This window comes from Odontomachus brunneus, unplaced genomic scaffold (genome assembly GCF_010583005.1).
Source record: "Odontomachus brunneus isolate Ranch 3 - 2012 unplaced genomic scaffold, Obru_v1 Obru_scaffold_018, whole genome shotgun sequence".
NCBI classification, from domain to species: domain Eukaryota; kingdom Metazoa; phylum Arthropoda; class Insecta; order Hymenoptera; family Formicidae; genus Odontomachus; species Odontomachus brunneus.
Window position 1 is genome coordinate 2,300,045 of NW_022639468.1, and position 19,336 is coordinate 2,319,380.

Here is a 19,336-nt window from a genome sequence, read left to right on the forward strand (position 1 = left end):
ACGAGTATTTTTCTCGTCCAGTCATGAGCCCTTATATTTAATCGACACTTTTTTTTTGTTGCAGATGTGTAGCAGAACGTAGCCGATCCTGAGTTCCCGATATATCGGTGAGTTATGAACAAAGATTTAAGGTGGTGGGTTTGTTAATGGTTAAGCAATACTTAGAAGAAATCAATGCGATTTGTCTAGCTTGTAGATTTTTGCATGTACACTGAAAGAAAAAGGATGTTAATCTCACTCACAGTTTATAATCGTTGTTAAACGTTAGCCGTATGTTCTTTGTTGTTTCAATAAAAACTTAATAATGCAATATACAGAGCTATTAATCGATTAAAGTTACATATAGATTTCATTACTTGACTATAATTATTTCATCGTACAATCACAGATGCTAAATACTTTTCTTTCAGTGTAAGGTTTTGCATGTATGTGTTTGTGCCGTTCCCTAAAATGCTGCCTCATCACAAGAAATTCGCGATTATTACTTCGATCGCGATGAGTTTTGCGATCCTCACAATCGACAATTTCCTCAATTTTTTATATACGAGTTATAGTTTGCATTTCATCCAAAATTAGAATTCGATATTAATATTTATTCTTTCTATTAAAAATCAGAATCCTCGCAAAATGAGGACTTCGTATTTTAACGAAATATATAGAATATGAACGTCCGCGAAACGGGATATTTTTTCTCTTTTTCTTTCGATTTCATCTCTCTCGATTTTATGGAAAACTTTGTAGCGTTTCGTTTACGATTCTTTACACACGACTCACGATTCGCGCATATATTTCTAAAGCATAGGAGTCGCGTACGCTTTTCGTTAAATCGCCCTGCGCCATTGAAACGAACGCAGTCACGAGTGCAGTGAAATAAAGTGAAATGAGAGAAGAGCGACCGACGTGGGACCGATAGCTGGGTGCTGAGTAGCAGTCATCTGTCCTGGACCTGGATATTTGTCGCAGGATATCGACGCACGAGTTGGTGAGTGTATAATTTGAACGCTCACGAAGCGCTATATTACGTAGAACTTTGATCTGAAAATCGCATTGATTGCCAATTAAAGTAGTTACCGCGTGCAATTTATCCATTGAGACATTGCAAAATCAATTAAGGAATATCCAGGGAGCGATGACGCGCGATAGCGCGCGCTTGTCTAGTTATGCAAATGTTCTTTCTTCACCATGTCGGTGAGGAGAGCAGAGAATATAAAATCGAGAGAAAACCAAAATCGGACACGCCGAGGACTCTCTCGGATACGCGAATGACTCTCCCTTTCACAATCGACCCGCATCTATCGTCTACGGGTCTCGCTGTCGCGCGCGTTGCGATATCACGGTGGCGTAACATTACAATTTGAAACGCGAGCCGGTCCGTGTCCTCCGTGCGCGCGAAACGCACACCGGAAGCGCATTGTCCATGTTGCGGCGGGAGATGCGTCATTGTTCCGCGAACGCGCGATAAGGGTCCGCTCTGTTTCGCTTCTAGATAAACCGCGGATAATTACGATCGCACGCCGCCTCGTATTCTCACGAGAACAGCGCGCGCACGCACACGCTCACAGCGGAAAATAATTATCAGGCGGATTAATTGGCGAGGTAGACAGCGCGGTTGTGGGACTTCCTTTATTCTCGAGTAAAAGTCTCCAGGGTTCAATGATTTTCCTGTGCCGCCGGCTGAACGGCGAGCTCCTTTGCCGCTGTGTTTCACGATGAATCTTTAATTTCTACCATTTCTTAATTTGTTCGCACACATACTAAAATATATATTGAATTCGAGTGAACGTTGCTTCTTTCAAATATTTTGTAAATTTATAAATCCGTAAAATCTACCATAAATCTGTTAGAAGCATCAAATTTATACAAAATATACATTCTGAATCTTAGTAAGTTTAGCACATTTCAATTAAGAATATTCAATTAAAAATTCGTTTTTTGCCTACTACATAGTATCTTTTCTTACAATAAGGTATTACAATATTCTTATGAAGGGAATAAATTTTTCTAAAATAAATTTGTTGTTTTACGAAAGTGATAATGAACTTTCTTAAAATTTGTGTGATAAATATATTTTAAGACTCTCTCTCTCTCTCTCTCTCTCTCTCTCTCTCTCTCTCTCTCTCTCTCTCTATCAGAGAAATTATTTGGGTTATTGAAGATAATTATTATTTATAAAAAAAAAGTAAACTGAGTAATCGCTTTTCTTAACAGCAGAATAATATTTTTTATCTGTAGATAAACAGTACTAATAAGAGTCCACGCAAAATATTGGTTGCAAAACACACTATGTCCACAACTGAATCAAGAAATGGGGCGAACATTGAACTTCCCGAGAAAACCAACTAAATTCGTTGATTATTTTTTCAGAACGTTTCGTATGTGTTTCGCAATCAACATTCTGCGTGAATTTTTATTGGCTTTTTCTATATGTGTTTGATTGTGCATCTGACAATTCATTTAGTATTTTTTTCTTAATACGTTTTTCAAGCGATATACGGTTGAATATTTTTACTTACGCAGTTATAACTTTCATTATTTGTCGTCTTGATTTTTCTGCTTTGATTTTCCTCGTCGATATTAACAAATTTCGTTTGGCCGAGGTGTAATAAGCGCGTTCGCGCTTTTTTGTCCGGAACGGGCGGTTACGTAGAGGTTCACTCAATCGCGAACACGAGGAGTCGCTGAAAAGTGGAACGACGGTAGTGTTTCTTATCGCGTTGCTCCATTAAGGAGCGATAAACCGCGCAGAATGCACTTAGGGAAAATTCGAGTGACGCGTCCCGACAACGTCGGGTTAATTGCGAGTTGTAACGGTCGAATAGTCGCGGACGAGTAGCTGAAAGTCGACATAATGCCATTCGCCGTAATTACGATCGTTAAAGTCTCCAGACCAAGTCGCTCGCGAGTGAAGATTGCTTGCCTTTGAACATTTGAATGAACTTGAGGAGAGAGAGAAAGAGAGAGAGAGAGAGCTCGATTTCGAAGCGACATCCGCGCGGAAGGATTTTATTAAAATGATTCACGTCTAAAATAATCTCGTTCAAGCGCCACTCAAAAGATAGACCGGCGATACGAGAACGATATCGCGTGTGATATCGTGCCGTCAAAAAAACAAATTGTACAGTAAATCTTGAAGAAAGAGCAAAAAGGAAAATAGTTCGGAAATAGTGCAACAGTTCGTCGGCGCTCGCGCGACGATCGACAGGAACGTCGCCTGGTCGAAGATGAAAGATTAATTACTGCTGGACTAATTAGTTTCGTGCCTGCAACGAGGTCCCGGCTAAACGTCCCGGCTGGAAATTTATAGCATCTCCGGTGCGAGCGAGCGCGCTCCGTCGAGCGTGAAACGTGCTCGCAATTAAAAGTAGGTAACCCAGAGGCCTTCGGCTCTATTGTCGGCCTGTCCGGGTTAGAGCATCGCTCTTCCGCGGGCCATTTGTTTCGATTAGCGATACAGTTAATTGCTTTCTTTCGCAGGCCGCGCGGAAATTCGGCGAACTTTTGTTCGCCGCGCGTATACCGCGCATGTACCGTTGCCATAAATATTAATTAAAGCGCCCGACACGGCGTGCTTTAAATTGATTCTCATTCTGTCTCTCGGGAGGAGGAAAAAAGAAATAAGAGAAAACAGAACGCGGGAATAACATGCGTATTCGTTTATCGTAGATCTCGATTAGCTGTGATTTGATCCTGCTTGAATTTCGACGTTCAATAGGCTCAAGTGAAATTTCATATTTCAGAAAAGACTGCAGCTTCAAAATTTTAACAGATTTCGATCTGCATGACTCCTCAAATCTTTTTAAAATCTGAATCAGGGTTTGAACATTTTAATATCAATATCTGTGTCTGATGTTAAATAGAGATATAAAGTGAGTTATCTTCTGTTGGGTCGAAAAATGTTTCTAGATCTAACCTCTTAGATAAAAATTTAACTCGAGACAAAGTTGTTTGAAGTTTCATTAACTTTTATTAAAAAAAAAGGAAAAAAAGCATCAAAATCGATTCAAACTTCGAGACTTTCCAGTTTTATTTGAAACATAAAATTTCATTTGACTTCATTGTGCGATGGCGTGCACTTGTAAACTGTGGAGGTACGGCGCGAAAATCTCCACCATCTCCACTTTCCTTCCTCGTTGAATTGATGTCTGATCTTAGTTATCTGATTAATAAAAATTTGAGGGTGATTCCGATACAGATCTCCCTCCTGAAGATACATTCTCTGCTCTAAGTCGCACTTTCGAATATCTCCCCCCGGTTACTTCCCGATGCTCCAGCATTTTCGGAATGCTGCTTAAGGTGCGGCGCGTCGTTCTTACGACGACGATGCATCTCGCTTTCGCAAGAGCCATGTCGACGATGTGGTGTGCTGAGACGCGCGTCTCTCTCACTGCTCGTGACACTCTCTTCCCGGATATCTCTCGTGTCTGTTGCGTGATACTCTCCGCCTCGCGCGTCTCTTCGCACCGACGAGAGCAACTTCTCGATCGCGTCTCTCGACACAGAGAGAAAGAAAGAGAGAGTCGTGATGGCACAATAAATGCAAGTACAAACGACGACGCAATCTATCGACGCGACTTTAGCAGCCGGCCGTCGTCTTTCGTCTGTTTCTCACTGGTTGTTTCTCGACGGCTGCTGCGGCCGTCGCCTTAGTCCCTTTCCGCTGCACTCAACCGCTTTCCGTCATTCCGGCCCGCTATCTTGCCTACATTGTTTTCCCCGCCTCGATGCTCCATTGCATTCTCTGCATTATACTCGCGTCCCCGTCGCGTGCCTCTTATGCATAGCGACATCCTCTTCCCGGTGCATGTGCACGCGGGATGCATTCGCGTCGCGGAAACGCGGCTGAGCGGTGCAACGACCGGCGTGAATTCCGCGTGTGACGCACCGAGAAACTTCGCAATTTCCAGCGGTTAGCGTGTTTATAGATACGTAAAGGCACTGTTACGAGACAGCGAGGTGTAACGAAGACAAAAAAGGGACGACAGACGAGAAACGGGCTCGTGAATAGAACGCGAAGAGGTGTGGGAGAGGAAAGGGAGCGCAGGGCGCGCACTTGTCACAAGTACAAGGTGCATTATCGCGATAACGTCGCGTTGCAATCGTCGAGCCGTGGAGAGTTTGGTTTGCTCAGACGATTAGATAACGCGGATATTAAATGCCCGGCCGTGTCACGCGGCATTCCACGTACTGCCATATGCATTTGAACTCGGCGCAGAAAGATATTGCTTGATCGAGAATCGCAGTAGCGGCTGCTTGAAACGTGCCTGCAAGTCCGGCGTTCTCGAAGCCGTCGAAAGGAAGTCGCAACTACTCGCAATTTAATATCACTGAGATGTTTTCCCTTGTCGTGTTTCTCTGTGCGTTTCCTACTCTTTATTTCCTGCCCCGCGTGCAGCCATTCTTCTTACGTCGGGCTTTAATTTACAAAGTATACGTCGCCGAGTTACACGGAAATATTTGAGAGATGCTCTCGAAAGTTTCGTTCTGCATTTCTTAGTAGGTAGGTGGATGCGTAGATATAGATAGCGAGAACCACTTCGTGTTTTAATATTTTACGTGACGGGAATGGCCATACGAATTAATGCTAACATTGACCGAGCACGAGACCGCGTCGGTTTTGCGTTACGTACGGTTGTCGCAAACCGTGTCGCGAACAACGCGACGCTCGGCAGCGCAACGCGCGCCGAGATTAATGCAACTTTGCGGCGCAACGCGCATTATTTCCTCTCCTCTGTCCTCGCTACGCTAATTACACACCACTTAATACACATTATTAAACACACGCACGATACCTAATTTCAATCTTTATCCGTGTTCTTTGCGCCTATCATTTCCGCGACGAAACATACTGTATCTTTCCCTTTAACTTTAATTAGTGGTCACACGGAGAGAATATATTTTTTTTCATATAATTCTCTTTTCAAGTTTATTATGGTTAGTAGTGCAGGCGGAGGGGGGAATAGACTGTTGTAGTAAGATCTATTTTGCTAAGGAACATAGCAAATTTTTTAATAGTATACTTCTGTTTTCTGAGATATAAATAGCACGTATAAAATAAAGGATAATAAGTTATCGCATTCTTTGCGTCTCTTCGAGTGGAATTTCACTTAAAACGAATGAAGAGTGGCAGCATTTTTATTCGAAGTAATACTGAAAATACTGTTACTCAAATTCGCAAGAGTAAATGTTTTATTCCAACTTGAAGTGAATTCTGACTCCACACGAGCGAATATTTCATTCGATTAGAGTGAATATGTGTCTGTGACGATGTGGAATATATCAAATTCAATTTCGAGTGAATATCTTTACTCAACGATTTAGAATAGAGAAGTCACTCTACATAATTGAAAAATCACTGGAATTTTCGACGACTCGGTGGTCACACAATTTTTCGAGCGAAATCTCGTTCCAAAAAGACTCAGAAAGCAGAATATTTATTTTTTCTTTTCATCTGTAAAATTCTACAACAAGTTTCCAATGAAACTCATTGAAAAATTCTCTTTGTACGAATCTAATAACTGTAAATGCGAATTAGGAAGATCTAATCATCGAACGGGAACATTTACAACTTCATAGTAAATTAATGCAAATTATGTTACGCGATTCTCTATTGAATTCCGCATGATAATTGACAAATAACCATCGCGTTTAATCGGTCGCGCTGCATGACAGTTAATGACTCTATTAATTTTAATTGGAAATTACCGTAGTGTCGCGGTAGAGCTTCGTTTATTAGGTCAGAGTCGAATTGATACGAGCCCCGAATGCGGCTGGTCGAAAGAGGACGGATTAACGGAGCTTCGTCGAGGAAACTCCGGGCGAATAATTGATAAATTGCCTTAATTATGCCAGGGAGCCAATGAGAGAGACAGGCAGACAGAGAAAGAGAGAGAGAGAGAGAGAGAGAGAGAGAGAGAGAGAGAGAGAGACTCGTCGTAGCGAGCCTCGTTTGCAACGTCGACATGTCCGAAACTCGTCTCACCGTACGGCTGCGTGTACCTAACCTAACTTAACTGTTCGCGTTAGAGATGTACGGTATTATATATGTATGTGTGTATGCAATAATTACCGCACTGATAATTAAGCGTAGCCGTTGTCCACGGCGAAAACAAGTGCGGGCCGAGTCCGGCGGCGTGCGCGAGCCCGCCGCGTTGTCCGCCGCAGGCCGCGTCCGGTATGACAGAAATGCCAGACGCGTGACTACTCGCGTAGTAGCGTAATTATTACGGGGACATGAATGGGGTAATGAGAAATGGCGTCATCTCCATCAACGGCACTCGCGGAGAAATCGAGGGGACAGACAGCCGCGCGCTCGGGCTCGCTCACTTTCTCGCGCTCGTCTCCGTTTCGCGGCTACTCGATCATTCGTGAATCACGGCGGTGGCACGGCACACGTCCGATGGTAAACGCGCGTTTCAACAGCACCGATGGTGCGATCCGGCTTTATCCGCGTATTGACTACTCTCTGATTCTGTTCAATTGGACTTGCGTTGGAATGGTGCGAACCCGAGTCGCTATCTTGATTCTACTTTGAGGACCTGAACTTTCCAACATCTGTAAATTTTGAAATGATCAGTCACGTTCCTTGATTATCTAAAAACGAAACTTTTTAGTAACTCTCGATTAGGACGTGGATAGGAAAACGTTAGGTATATATACAATCTTGTGTATATATGTGTAATACACGTGAAAACTGAAATTCTACTTAACGCTTCTAAACGGCAGAAAACGTACAAAATGCCATTGATAGGTTTTGAGAAAGACCTTCCGGCAAAACTAAGTAGGTTAAATAGAGTCAAAAGAGATTGATACAGGCTTGTCTGAACATTCAGTTGTGCATGCAAAACTTGGCTGCTACAACTGAGAGCAATTGACTGAGCAGAAGTCTTCTAAAGGAATCTTTCCGTTCCTACAACCTTTTTCATCTGATCTTTATTCTTACAATGGAAAATTCAGTTACACTACACTGCAGATCCTTGTGTGTTATTTTAAAACACGTAAGCGTGTGATTTGGTTGAAGCTCTTTCCGTGCGTTTCTTGCTGTTTTAAATCATGTTGTTTAGCACATTTAAGGGGCGTGCAAATTCTAATTTAATACATGTAAACGTGCCAAATGACGTGACTTGCAACAGTAAGAAATGTATAAGAAGAGATTCAACCAAAGTAACACACTCGGATTTACAGTGCAACGCAATTGTTTCTCCCGTGTAGAATTAATATCGATAAAAAGCAGCATTAATTGGGAATACTCGTTATCCGACGATATCAATCTCACTGCATTGTCCTTCGTCGCCCCGGAGCGTCGCAATTGCGGTTGTTCGTGAATCGACTTATGGCGTATCTCTGTATGCAGGTAACCGGTTAACGAGCCGATAAATCTCCATTGTTGCTCCGTGGGATTAAATCGAAATTAGCGACACGCAGAAATCGCGATCAGATTATTTGCCATGTAGATTGCAGACGTTTTCTATCGTGATTTTCAGCGCGAATAGATATTTGTAGCCAATTATCGGATAGCGAGCATCACTTTCTCGTGACCGACCGGGATCCTCGAATATTCGTGACCGCGCTATCGTTCACAAGGATTACTCTTGAATTAATCTTCCCCCGTTAGTATCCGGCTCGAATATCGCTTAATCCAACAAGCGAACCTGTAAATTTCGATATTCATAAATTATACGACGATCTCGTAATAGCCGCGGCATGCCGCCAAAATTTTTTACGAGCACATTTAATGATCGATGAGCGAGCATTAGCGGCGATGTGGAATTAACGCAGTGAATTAGTTGACATACATAACATATGTTATGCTAAATATATTAAAATTCATGCTGTTGCAAGAGAGACTGTGAAATAACATTTATATTCGTTACTTGTGCACTATTATGTAATTTGTACTACTTACATAGCTGCCAAGCTTTTGTACAAATTACTATCTGATTCCGAAGAATTTTTTATTAGTTTAAAAATCACACTTTTGAAGAATGCACCAATATAAAAATCATACGTCAACGATTGGACAGAACGATTCGCCGTGCACTCAGAAATAGGCAAAAAGAGATTTAGTTGAATTGACCGATTTCTGGTGAAATATGAACGATTCCCGATAAAATCCCGATTGAAATTGTCAAGATTTAGTTTAAATTATCAAGATTTCTGATTAATTCAAACAGAATTCTAATAGTTCAATAACAACTACACACATTAATTTCACATGCAAAACTTGTATAGTTGTGTAACTGTCATCATATGCTTTTCTCTGAAGTGTGTAGCTTCGACGAAAGACTCGCTGACGGGATCCCGTATTTGTTATCGAGAACGATCACGTGGGTTATCTGTGCTATTTGAACGAGACTGACGAAACGGGCTCGTGGGCGAGTGCAGAGGCAGGCGGTAACGTTCGAAGTGAGGAATTTACTTTCCCGCAGTCGTCGACGTTTCTTGACTGCGCGACCGAGATCGTTTCACGAATAGCGAGATCGCGCCGTGGGATTATTAACAGATGAATTGCTCGCGCTCGAATCCGACACAAGTATTTGGGAAGTAATAAACTCGTTAATCATGCTTTTATCGACTCGTTAACCTCCTACATATTCCCGGCTTCCCGAAGGGAGAGTCGTACACGGTCGTTACGCTCGCAGCCAGCCGGGCTTATCGCAATTTAATCGAGACATATGTTCGAACAGTCATCGCGCGGACTCCACGATCACCGATCATCGTAATGAACGGTAGTCAATGGAGGAAATTAAAATCCTCATATACCACATAGATTCGTTATCGCAGCTAAATATCTGGAGCATGCATCTTTGAAGTCTACAACGCTGAAGTGAGAGACTGAAGCTTTCACATGAAGAAATTAACGTAAATTGACATACGGAAGATATCTCTATTAATAACGATAATGATGATATCGACACTTTCTCCTCGTAAATCATTAAATTGTGTATGTCTCGAGAAGCGTAAATTTGCGTTAAATATTTCGATCGAGATAATGGATCTCTTGTGCCAGAACGATTGCGTGAATCCTTCGTTAGCTAATCGTACTCATCTCGCAGATCGTGATCTGCGAACAGATCCTGATCCTTGATCTTTGGTCGTTGATCACGTTTGCTTCTTGCGCGATTGATTTATGCAACACCGGCTCGTAACTCGATCTTAGCAGCCCGCGACGCTATTTTCCGTCGTATATTTCTTGCGAGGACAATAAATTGCGCGACTGTCGCTCTCTCGTGAAGAAATATATATATATATATATATATATATATATATATATAGAGAGAGAGAGAGAGAGAGAGAGAGAGAGAGAGAGAGAGAAATAATTGGGCCACGCAAAATAAATTCTGTCTCGCTAAATTCTGACTTTCTTTGTGTATTTTCGATAAAAACGTTGTGCATTCGACGTGGAGAATGTGCACGGTAATATCCTTTGCGTCTCTCTGCAGCATACAACAGGATTTTAGTGAATTTATGCAAGTTCCACACATATGACATGTCCCTTTATTATTTCATCACGAGTCTATTATCTGGTCTTCACGTGTTCATTATCGATGAAGTCGCGCGGGGATTTGTGCCCTGTTCTCGAATTATGCAACAACAAAGCGGAACGTAATCAACGAGCATTCGCGGCGATACAATCGCAGAAGGAGATTATTTACAGCGTCAAATAAGCACGTAGCGAGAAAGCAAGCAATGCCGCTTCGTGTTTCCGCCGATTATCACGGCGATTATCGAGATCGCTCGGCACCGCTCGGACATTTCCCAACTGGTATACTGTTGCTATAATCGCGATTATGTGCATCATATATAGCGCTCGGGTAGATCTCCGTTTCGAAACGAAATCGCGCGTCGTTAAGAAGTCACGCGCAACCTAAATCCTGAATCTCTCTTCCTCCCCCTCTTGCTTTCCTTCTCTCTCTTGAAAAGTATCTCGCTTATCCGTTCTGATATCGAGTTGTCCTTTGAAAACACGTTTCACTCCGATAAGTACACATCTCGTCTGAAAAACTCGTTTCGTTCCGTTAAATATCGATGTCAGATGAGCTGTAAAACGTGAACGGGGAATTCTGGACCGTTCTCTTCGGAAATTTTGCCCGGGTCAGTCGTTTGTGCACTAAAATTACGACACTAGATTATGCTATTGAGCCCTCCTTACATTTGTTCAAAGCGCAGTCCCCGATAAGACGTAAAATGCGGGGAAAACGGCCAACGACGCGCTGCGCGGTTAAGTGAAATAAATTTCCCCGTCACGTATTACAAAGAAGCCACCAAGAAGTAGCTATCAGACGTATGAAAAGCAAATTCTTGCGCAATTTTCCTCCCACACTCCGTCGCCTGGCGAAACAATGCACACACAACCACCCATGTACCGCGGCTTTTCATTATCACATTTGCCGCGTATCGCGCACGCGACGACGTGCGCGAAACGCCGCACGGCGCGGATACGGCGGAAATCATGAATAAAAAGCAGAATTTTTACATATATCTCCGATACATATAACGAGAGATATCTCTACTTAATACCGAAAATTCGACTCGTATGTGCAGACATGTATGTGCATCATTTTGGAATAATGCGACAATCGAGTATGCGCGCGGACTACGCAAATTTTACCCGGCGATTATTACCCATTCAGAATTCCTTCCCGCATTAATTCGCCCGTATCGGTAAACAGCCGCCGACACTCGTCCGCGCTCTCCCGTCTCTCGCAAGTGATCGGGCGTATCGATGAACCTCGGGCACTTTTGCACTCGCGGCCACTCGTTTGCGCTCGAATAAAACGAGCGAGTCCTCCTCGATATCGTGTCGACACACGCGAGCATGCTGCATGCAATCACGGATAAGAGCCCGCGTCTCCGAGGCGCCAGCATCCGCCCGGACGAGGATTATCGCGGGTTGGAGTCCTTCGACAGCTTCCCGAGGCGAGCGGATACGTGCGATTGAGAAACGACGACGACCACGACGAGATGACGGATCGTCACGCCGTGGAGAAATCGAGAGTAATTCGAAGTCGCTTTCTTCGAGACGTGCGTGGGAAGAAAAATCAACGATCCCGCCGGCAGATTAGCCTGCTCGTCCTCGACGTCGTTGCGTTCCCATTCTGCCATTCGCACGCGATCCTGCGGACAGACAGGTTCGGCGACATCGCCGCGGTCTCTACAAGAGCGGACTTCACGTCCGGATGAATGGCGAGGGGAAAATTCATTTGCCTCCCGTCGCGGCAGACAATGGCCGCCACTTGTCTGCGGAGGTCCTCGCTCGATTTAGCCGCTTCAGCTAAATCGTTACTGAGAGCGGATCGTCTCTGTAACGAGGTCAACGGACGGGATCATCTTCCTCTCGCTGCTCCCGACGAATGATACCAACCGTGAGTCCCCGCAGAGCTCCGCAGGGTCATGAAAACTATCCGTGTCGCGAGAACTTGGTTCAATCGCTCGGCTTTATTGCGCAATTTCGCATATGCGTTTAGTGTCCCGTTAATTTCTCATTTGTGACGTGTGAAACGTAATATGCCGGACTACATATGTATCCCATAGCCCTCTGATCGGATTGATCCCAATCAGTTATCTGCTTTGTATAAGGTGATGTTATCAGGTCCTAATATGTCATGTACTGTAGCGTGGCAATAAGGATCTCGTTCATTTTCCTTGACTCACGTGATTATTTAAGGCTCGCATTAATAATTGTCATCTGAAATTTGTCTCATGTGAGATACTAAGGTTTTTACCCAGAGTTATATCCAAATTTTTCAATCGAATTACATAATATATATGACATTATGACTCATATTAATAATCCTTATCTTAATCTGAATTTGCAGTTAAATTCGAGTCTTTTCACTTGAATCGCGTGTAATATGTGAGACATTGTATTTATAATCGTGATTCAGCTGGGAAACTCGCATCTATTAACTCTAAATTCAAATTCTGGTATCCCACTAGGAACTTCAAGTAAGAACACTGGGAGTTTCAAGTAACGACCATTGATACGAGCCTATATCTGTAATTGCGATTCAGCTGGGAAAATCCTCACTGGCTCTGAATTCAAATCTGAATATCTCGCTTGAGAGAAGTTTCAACAACTTTTATACACAAAGTTTCGTGCTCGGTTCGTGAGATTAATTTTTAAATAAAGGAAAAAAATGTGGTATATATTAAAAGTCTATCTTTGGTATAAATTTTAGTTTTTAATTAAAGTGCTCGCATAGTATCGTTCATGATTTCGCAAAAACTTTATCCAAAAAAATCTCATCTTTAGCGGAATAAGAGCATTTCGTTAAGGATGAGATATTTTTATGGGTGACTGATTTTGCGTCTCAGCAATCTCTGAAAGACTGATATGTGAGTCAAGGAAGATTAACAATGAAGATTTTTGATAATTAGGACCTGATAACACCATCTTATATAGACCAGATAATAAATTAGTATCAATCTGATCAGGACCACACATAGAGTAAATTTCTAGTCGGATATTTGAAATTAAAATTGGCGGTCTCGATATATAATCGGCGGCACGCCGTATCGAGGCCGAGCATGATCATCGCTATCCCTTTATTCGACGCTGACCTGTCGGCTTGAGTCTCGATTCTCGATTAGTTTTATCGTTTCGAAAGTTCGCGCGTCTATCTGCAAAGAGAGAAGCGAGACTCTCACTGACTGCCTCTTACGCATAATTTGACAAATCGCACGTGTGAATCGACAGGCGCGAGATTTCTCGGTTTTTGACTTTCGACGACGGCCTGGAATATCCCTGGGGATTCTTATGTCGGATACGCGCTCGGTACGTCGAAAGAAAAAGTGCACGTGTCTCAATCTATGCACTTTCTCTATACGTGTTGTGGGGATCGCGCACGAGCGCGCGCGTTGGTTCGTTCGCCGCGCGGAAATGTCAGATTGCAGCACGTGCTACATGTCGTGGCCGATGATCGAGAGATTTCAGGACGCGAAGAGAACGCGGTATACGTCTCATTCATGCGCTGAAAGGCGCTCGCGTAATCGACCATAATTTCGCCTCCTTTTACGTCTGATGTTTATGTCTGACGGCAGAGAGACGACGTGGCGCTACGTCTCTCGCGATATAGAAGGCAGTCTGGCTCTTTGTACAAACATCTGACTTGTACGCCGCTGCGAAATTATGCGAAACATTACGTCGCACAAAGCGAAGTGTCTCGAGCATATTTTCGCCCGAGAGCTACTAGAAGCCCGGGAAATGGAGTTCTTTCGCGCGCGGCCGACAACGTTCGGAGCGACAAGAACCGAAGAAATTACCGTTAACACTTGATAGCGACGTGCTTTTTTTTCTACGTCACCGATACATCTTGGAAACGTTCGGCTGCTACGAGACGTCCGAAAATTGTCGGGGGGAATAGGGCAGTGGAGGAAGAAATCAAAGATGAAAGCCAAAGATGAGAGGCGAATCAGCCGGTGAAGTGGCGTGTCCCGATGACTGGTTCGATGCTGAAACGCGCGACGGTTTGAACCCGAAAGAGTGTCCGGTGTGTAACTGTAAATTAAAGACGGAGACACGCGTGTAAAATACAAAACTCGTTCCGCTGCTTTAATAGCTGTCCCGCGCGCGCGCGCGGCGTGCATAAATCGCCGAGGCAGCCGTTCGCTGTTACGCGAAGGTGCGCATGCCGCCGGTCGTGATATGCCACGGATCCAATCGAGCTCTTCTCGGCGCATCCTGGCGATCGAGCGCGGACATATTCGCGCGCGAGAGGCGAACGATAAATAAGGAGATTTATGTGGGGCCTCTCCGTGACGCGCTGAAAATGCAATATCGCGGGGCCGATATTTTCGCGCGATTTTCCCTCGCCGTTGTCCACCTCGCTCATACCGTATCCGGGAGCGCAGGATCGCGCGTCATGTCGATTTGACGAATACTGGCAAACTCTAGGGTCTCTGGAGGATAAAGTCTGGTCACTTCAAAATGGCCTATTCGCGCAATAAAGATGACTCGTGTCAGTTGCAAAGTGTGAGTTGCGAGTATCAAGCGAGACATGCTTCAAGATACTTTTTTCATCATTTTGCACGATGGTTGTAATAAACTTGGTAGTGTTTCAAGCTCTTATTGTCACGAACGCGCTGTAATAAAGGTTAGCGTATAATTAAGAGCAATCTATTAAACGTGACATGAAAGTGTCGAGATTTATCTCATTTTTCAAAAGAGTAAAATTCGCAAGTGAGCTGCTTTTGTAACGTTAATATGATATAATGGTAGCATAATATAATGAAACACTGCAATTGGTTCCGCCACTTTGAGGGGCTTGCGAGTTCAACCAATGCAATAAGATCCGAAGTATTGCCAGACTCTGTCTTCTAGACACTAGTGAACATCATCCCGACATTGCGTGCGATTTGAATTCGAATTAGTCGCTAACCTGTGACTCGCACGTGCGAAGATCTGAAGAGAAAGTGTAGTGATTTGAAAAGAAACAGGTTTGTGAGAAGCGTATCCTCCGCTATTGTGTTCAACTCGTTGCAGACGAAAGCAACGCTTAAACTCTCGCGACTGAGACTTTGATGAACCAAGATTAGCTTTAATTCACTAATTAAAGTCTAAATATGAAAGAGAACATTACTTTGATAATATAGGAGAAAACGTCTAATAGCTGACGTTCTTCCTGTTTTCGGTACTCTTGCGCGAATTTTATTGGATAGGGGGAGGATATGGAGATTTATTAATTATATAATAATTATTTATTATTTATTTATATTAATTATTTATCAGTTATTTTATATTTTGCTTAAAATTTCAGTAATTTAAAATTTAAATGCACTTTAACATTTAATAAATTCGTGCAAAAGAGTCGGCTACTATGTGTAAACTTTTTTAACCGACTTCAAGGAAAGGCGGTTTTAGCTTGTATATATGTTTGTTAGTTTGTATATTCCCTCATAACTCGAGAACCGTTAGAGGTATTGAGATGAAACTTCTCTTCTTGTTGGTATACAATATGTTATCTATAAGGTTCTTAGATTAATGTCAGGTGACCTAAAATTATTGGATAATTCCATCACTTCCTTGAGAATCTGAGAACATATAGAGACATGAAACAAAACTTTTATCTTTAATCAACTTCAGAAACAAACTTTCTGTAAATAACTAAAAAGTATGAGAAAAACTTGAAAATAAAATAAATCGCCCTCATCATAAAAGCCTTAAAGAGTATAAAATTATTTTGAATCAATAATCTCTTATGTGCCTACAATCCTATCTTCTAAAGATATTAAAAGTCGGCGCAAAAAAATAAATTAGATAGATAATTAATTATATATAGCTGTAGTGAGATAAATAATAAAACAAGATCTGATATGATTATCGATTCAATCAGTCAGGTTATCGTGTCGACTTCTAATATCGTCAGAATGTTAGAATAGGTTCGTAGGTATATGAGAATATCGATTCAAGTTCATCTTTTACACTTTTACACTTTTACACTTTTTAAGGTTTTTAAAGTTTTTCAAATCCAATTTTTCAAGTTTTTTTTCTTTTTCTTTTTCTTTTTCTTTTTTTTCTTTACGAAGCCGACTGAAAGTTCCGCGAAAATAAGAACCGACTGCCAAGAGAATATTCGAGTATCAAAGATAAAATCCGTAAGATGATATCTTGAATGAACCTAAGAAAGATGATCTCATGGAGATAGAATCGTGGACAGTATACACAAGTCGATCGGGTATTACCGTGAATCACAGCACGTGAAACGTAAAACGCGGGGACGCAGACGCGAAGTCAAGCAATTTGACGTTCGCGATTAGCTTCGTCGGATTTCGGTGAGTTTTCCGTCATCGGCGCACGTCGCGCCGGGGCGCGGAGATGTAAATTTCTACACGATGATCTTCATATTCGCCGGTACGTCGCAGTTGCCTTTGCGGAATGCACGCGCCGGCGGATCGGAGCGCGAGACGTATTGTGCAGGCGTGCAATAATTCAAACGGACGTAGAGTTACGTTGCAACGGCGCGTCACGCCACGACAGACGTCGAAATGATTGCATGCAACAGCAGCAGCAGCAACAGCAGCAGTGGCAGTCAGAACTCGCGAAAGCCCTATTTCGCTCCATCGGCTGTGCGCGCACGTGCACGCGCCGTTCAAGCAAAAGTTAAAGCTTATTTACGTGACACGTGTACGATATCGGCGACTGGAGCTCTCTGTGGTTCGCACCGTTCGTTTCTCCGTCTCGCGCCAACAACGACGGTGCGTGCACTCGCACGGAGAAAAATCGATGGGAAATCAGGTTAACGTTTGTAGAATGCGTCCCGCGGGAGGGCGGCGAGGGGCGGCGTAATATCACGTTCGAATAATGCATCGCGCCGTGAGATTAATGTTTATTGAACGCGTCGAAATATGGCCGAGTATCAATCCGCGAGTGATTTAATTAATCATCGCATCTAATGGACATTAACCATTCGCACGTAAATTAATTATCAAATATTAATTAAACCACGCGCAACACTACAAATGTTGCGCGGACGTATCCGTTTCACACGCGGCATTTTCACACACGTTAAATCCGACGTCCGTTTGCCTCGATTCAACTCTGGACCACACATCGTATGTATCCGCGTTCGATCGCGAAGAGAGCTCCGCTGAAACATCAGCAGCAGCCGCCGCTAGCTGTGCATTATCGAATTTATTTGATGTTGCAACAATGCATCGCGAAATTTTACCTAAAACCGCGAAATTTTACCTATCATTAAATGACGCGAGATCGCTGGTCAATATTGTTGCAGTTAGGACGCTCCGATGAATCATTAAATGTGTTATTTTCATTATGCGCGTTTATCAAACTTGACGCATAATTAAATGTACATGACATGAAATATTACATTCCATCCGCGAACTTATTTGCGACGGTAATATACTGTATTCTATACGGAGATAACACTATAGTTCTTTTCACATGAATTTTTTTCGATTTTATTATGTCTCCAGCAGTGCAACAATAGACTGTCAATAGGTTTTTCTAAAGGACATAATAAATTTCACTAGAAACAAAAGATATTTTAATAGCACGTTTTAGTTTTTAAAAGAGTACACTGAGAGGAAAAATATCTGAAAAATAAAAAAAATATTGATTTGATTGATACTAATAACACGTGTATTTAATATATTCGTTATCAACGTTACATATGTATAACGGCAAATTTTTTTTCAATATTCAAATTTTCAAACTAAATTTGTTTTACATAATTACTTAAAAAACAACGAAATTGACTGTGGGAAGGGTCCTCTAAGTAAGTCGTAGCGCGCGAACATGTTAAATCTAAATTTTATTTGAATAGAATAAACAATGGTCTTCATGAAAAGTTTCAGGACAATTTCTTCATTTAAAGAAAACTTTTCTTCAATGTGCAAATATATATATATACTGGTAGAAGTAAATATGTTATTGATACTTAAATGAATATTTCTCATTTTGTATATATTTTTCTCTCACTAGCGCATATGAAATGAAAAGATAGTCTATTACTGCAGAATATCTATCTACTCCCGTAGTCAAATAATTAGTAACCTTTACAAATTTTTCCGCGTAGATGTGTGTAGAAAATAGAAATTAGCCAGAAATTATAAACGCTACGCGGAATATCTAGTTTTCCCGAGGAATCGAGATAAGACTTTAACGACTCAACGTCGTTCTCAAGGCTGCTTGATCGATTGCGATCTGCGATACTGCGGCGGTCGCACGATGACACTAGCGATTACGCTCGCAGAGAATTCTCCATAGGCGCGCGACGCGGTCACGTACATCGTTCGCGGATGCACGTATACCGGCTTAGTTACACGTATGGGCAAAAAGCGACGGCTGGGATTAACGCCAGGTTATATTGCATCTAGAATAAAATTCAGAGAGGATTAAATCCGGAGTGTGTATGAGAAAGAGAGAGAACTGCGTTAGTGTGCGCGAGGATCGCGAGGAGGAAGTCGCGGAGGATACAGCGCGCTTTCCGCAGGGATACGATCCGCGATTAAAGCTGAGCCCGACTGCATCGTTTTTCCATATTAGGGCCATGCGCGCACCAAAGCCCGCCTTTCAAATAATTGTTTACGAGCTGCCGATAGCCGCGACTAAATACAGCGTGAGGTACGCGCTCTCGGTTGCGGAACTGCAAAAGCCGATCCATAATAGCGCGCAGTCCGTGCGACAGCGTAATGCAACGGCGTAACGAACACTAATGTAATGAGATTAATTACTCGCCGCTTGGCTTTGGTCCGGCGAATTGATTTCTGCTGAATTTTAATTGCGAATTATATGACAGCATCGAATGGAATATTCGGTGTATGCGTCTCTCTCTTTCTCTCGCTCTCTCGCGACAGCAGTTACGCATACGTAGTAATT

The 19,336-nt window shown here is 42.7% G+C and overlaps 2 protein-coding genes across 3 annotated transcripts in view; one reads left to right on the forward strand and one right to left on the reverse strand.

Moving 5' to 3' along the window:
- Positions 1 to 19,336, forward strand: part of LOC116841768 — a 156,978-nt gene that overhangs the window by 41,385 nt on the left and 96,257 nt on the right. Inside the window, exons 4-5 of one of the 2 annotated variants that reach the window (XM_032810113.1) lie at positions 65 to 107; positions 798 to 1,087. In XM_032810113.1, coding sequence (XP_032666004.1) covers positions 65 to 92 — 28 coding nt within the window. In that variant the 3' untranslated portion in view covers positions 93 to 107; positions 798 to 1,087. Of the gene's footprint in view, positions 1 to 64; positions 108 to 797; positions 1,088 to 19,336 lie in introns of those variants that run through there. The other variant, XM_032810112.1, reaches the window with a different exon arrangement.
- Positions 1 to 19,336, reverse strand: part of LOC116841766 — a 66,358-nt gene that overhangs the window by 11,166 nt on the left and 35,856 nt on the right. The window lies entirely within an intron of this gene.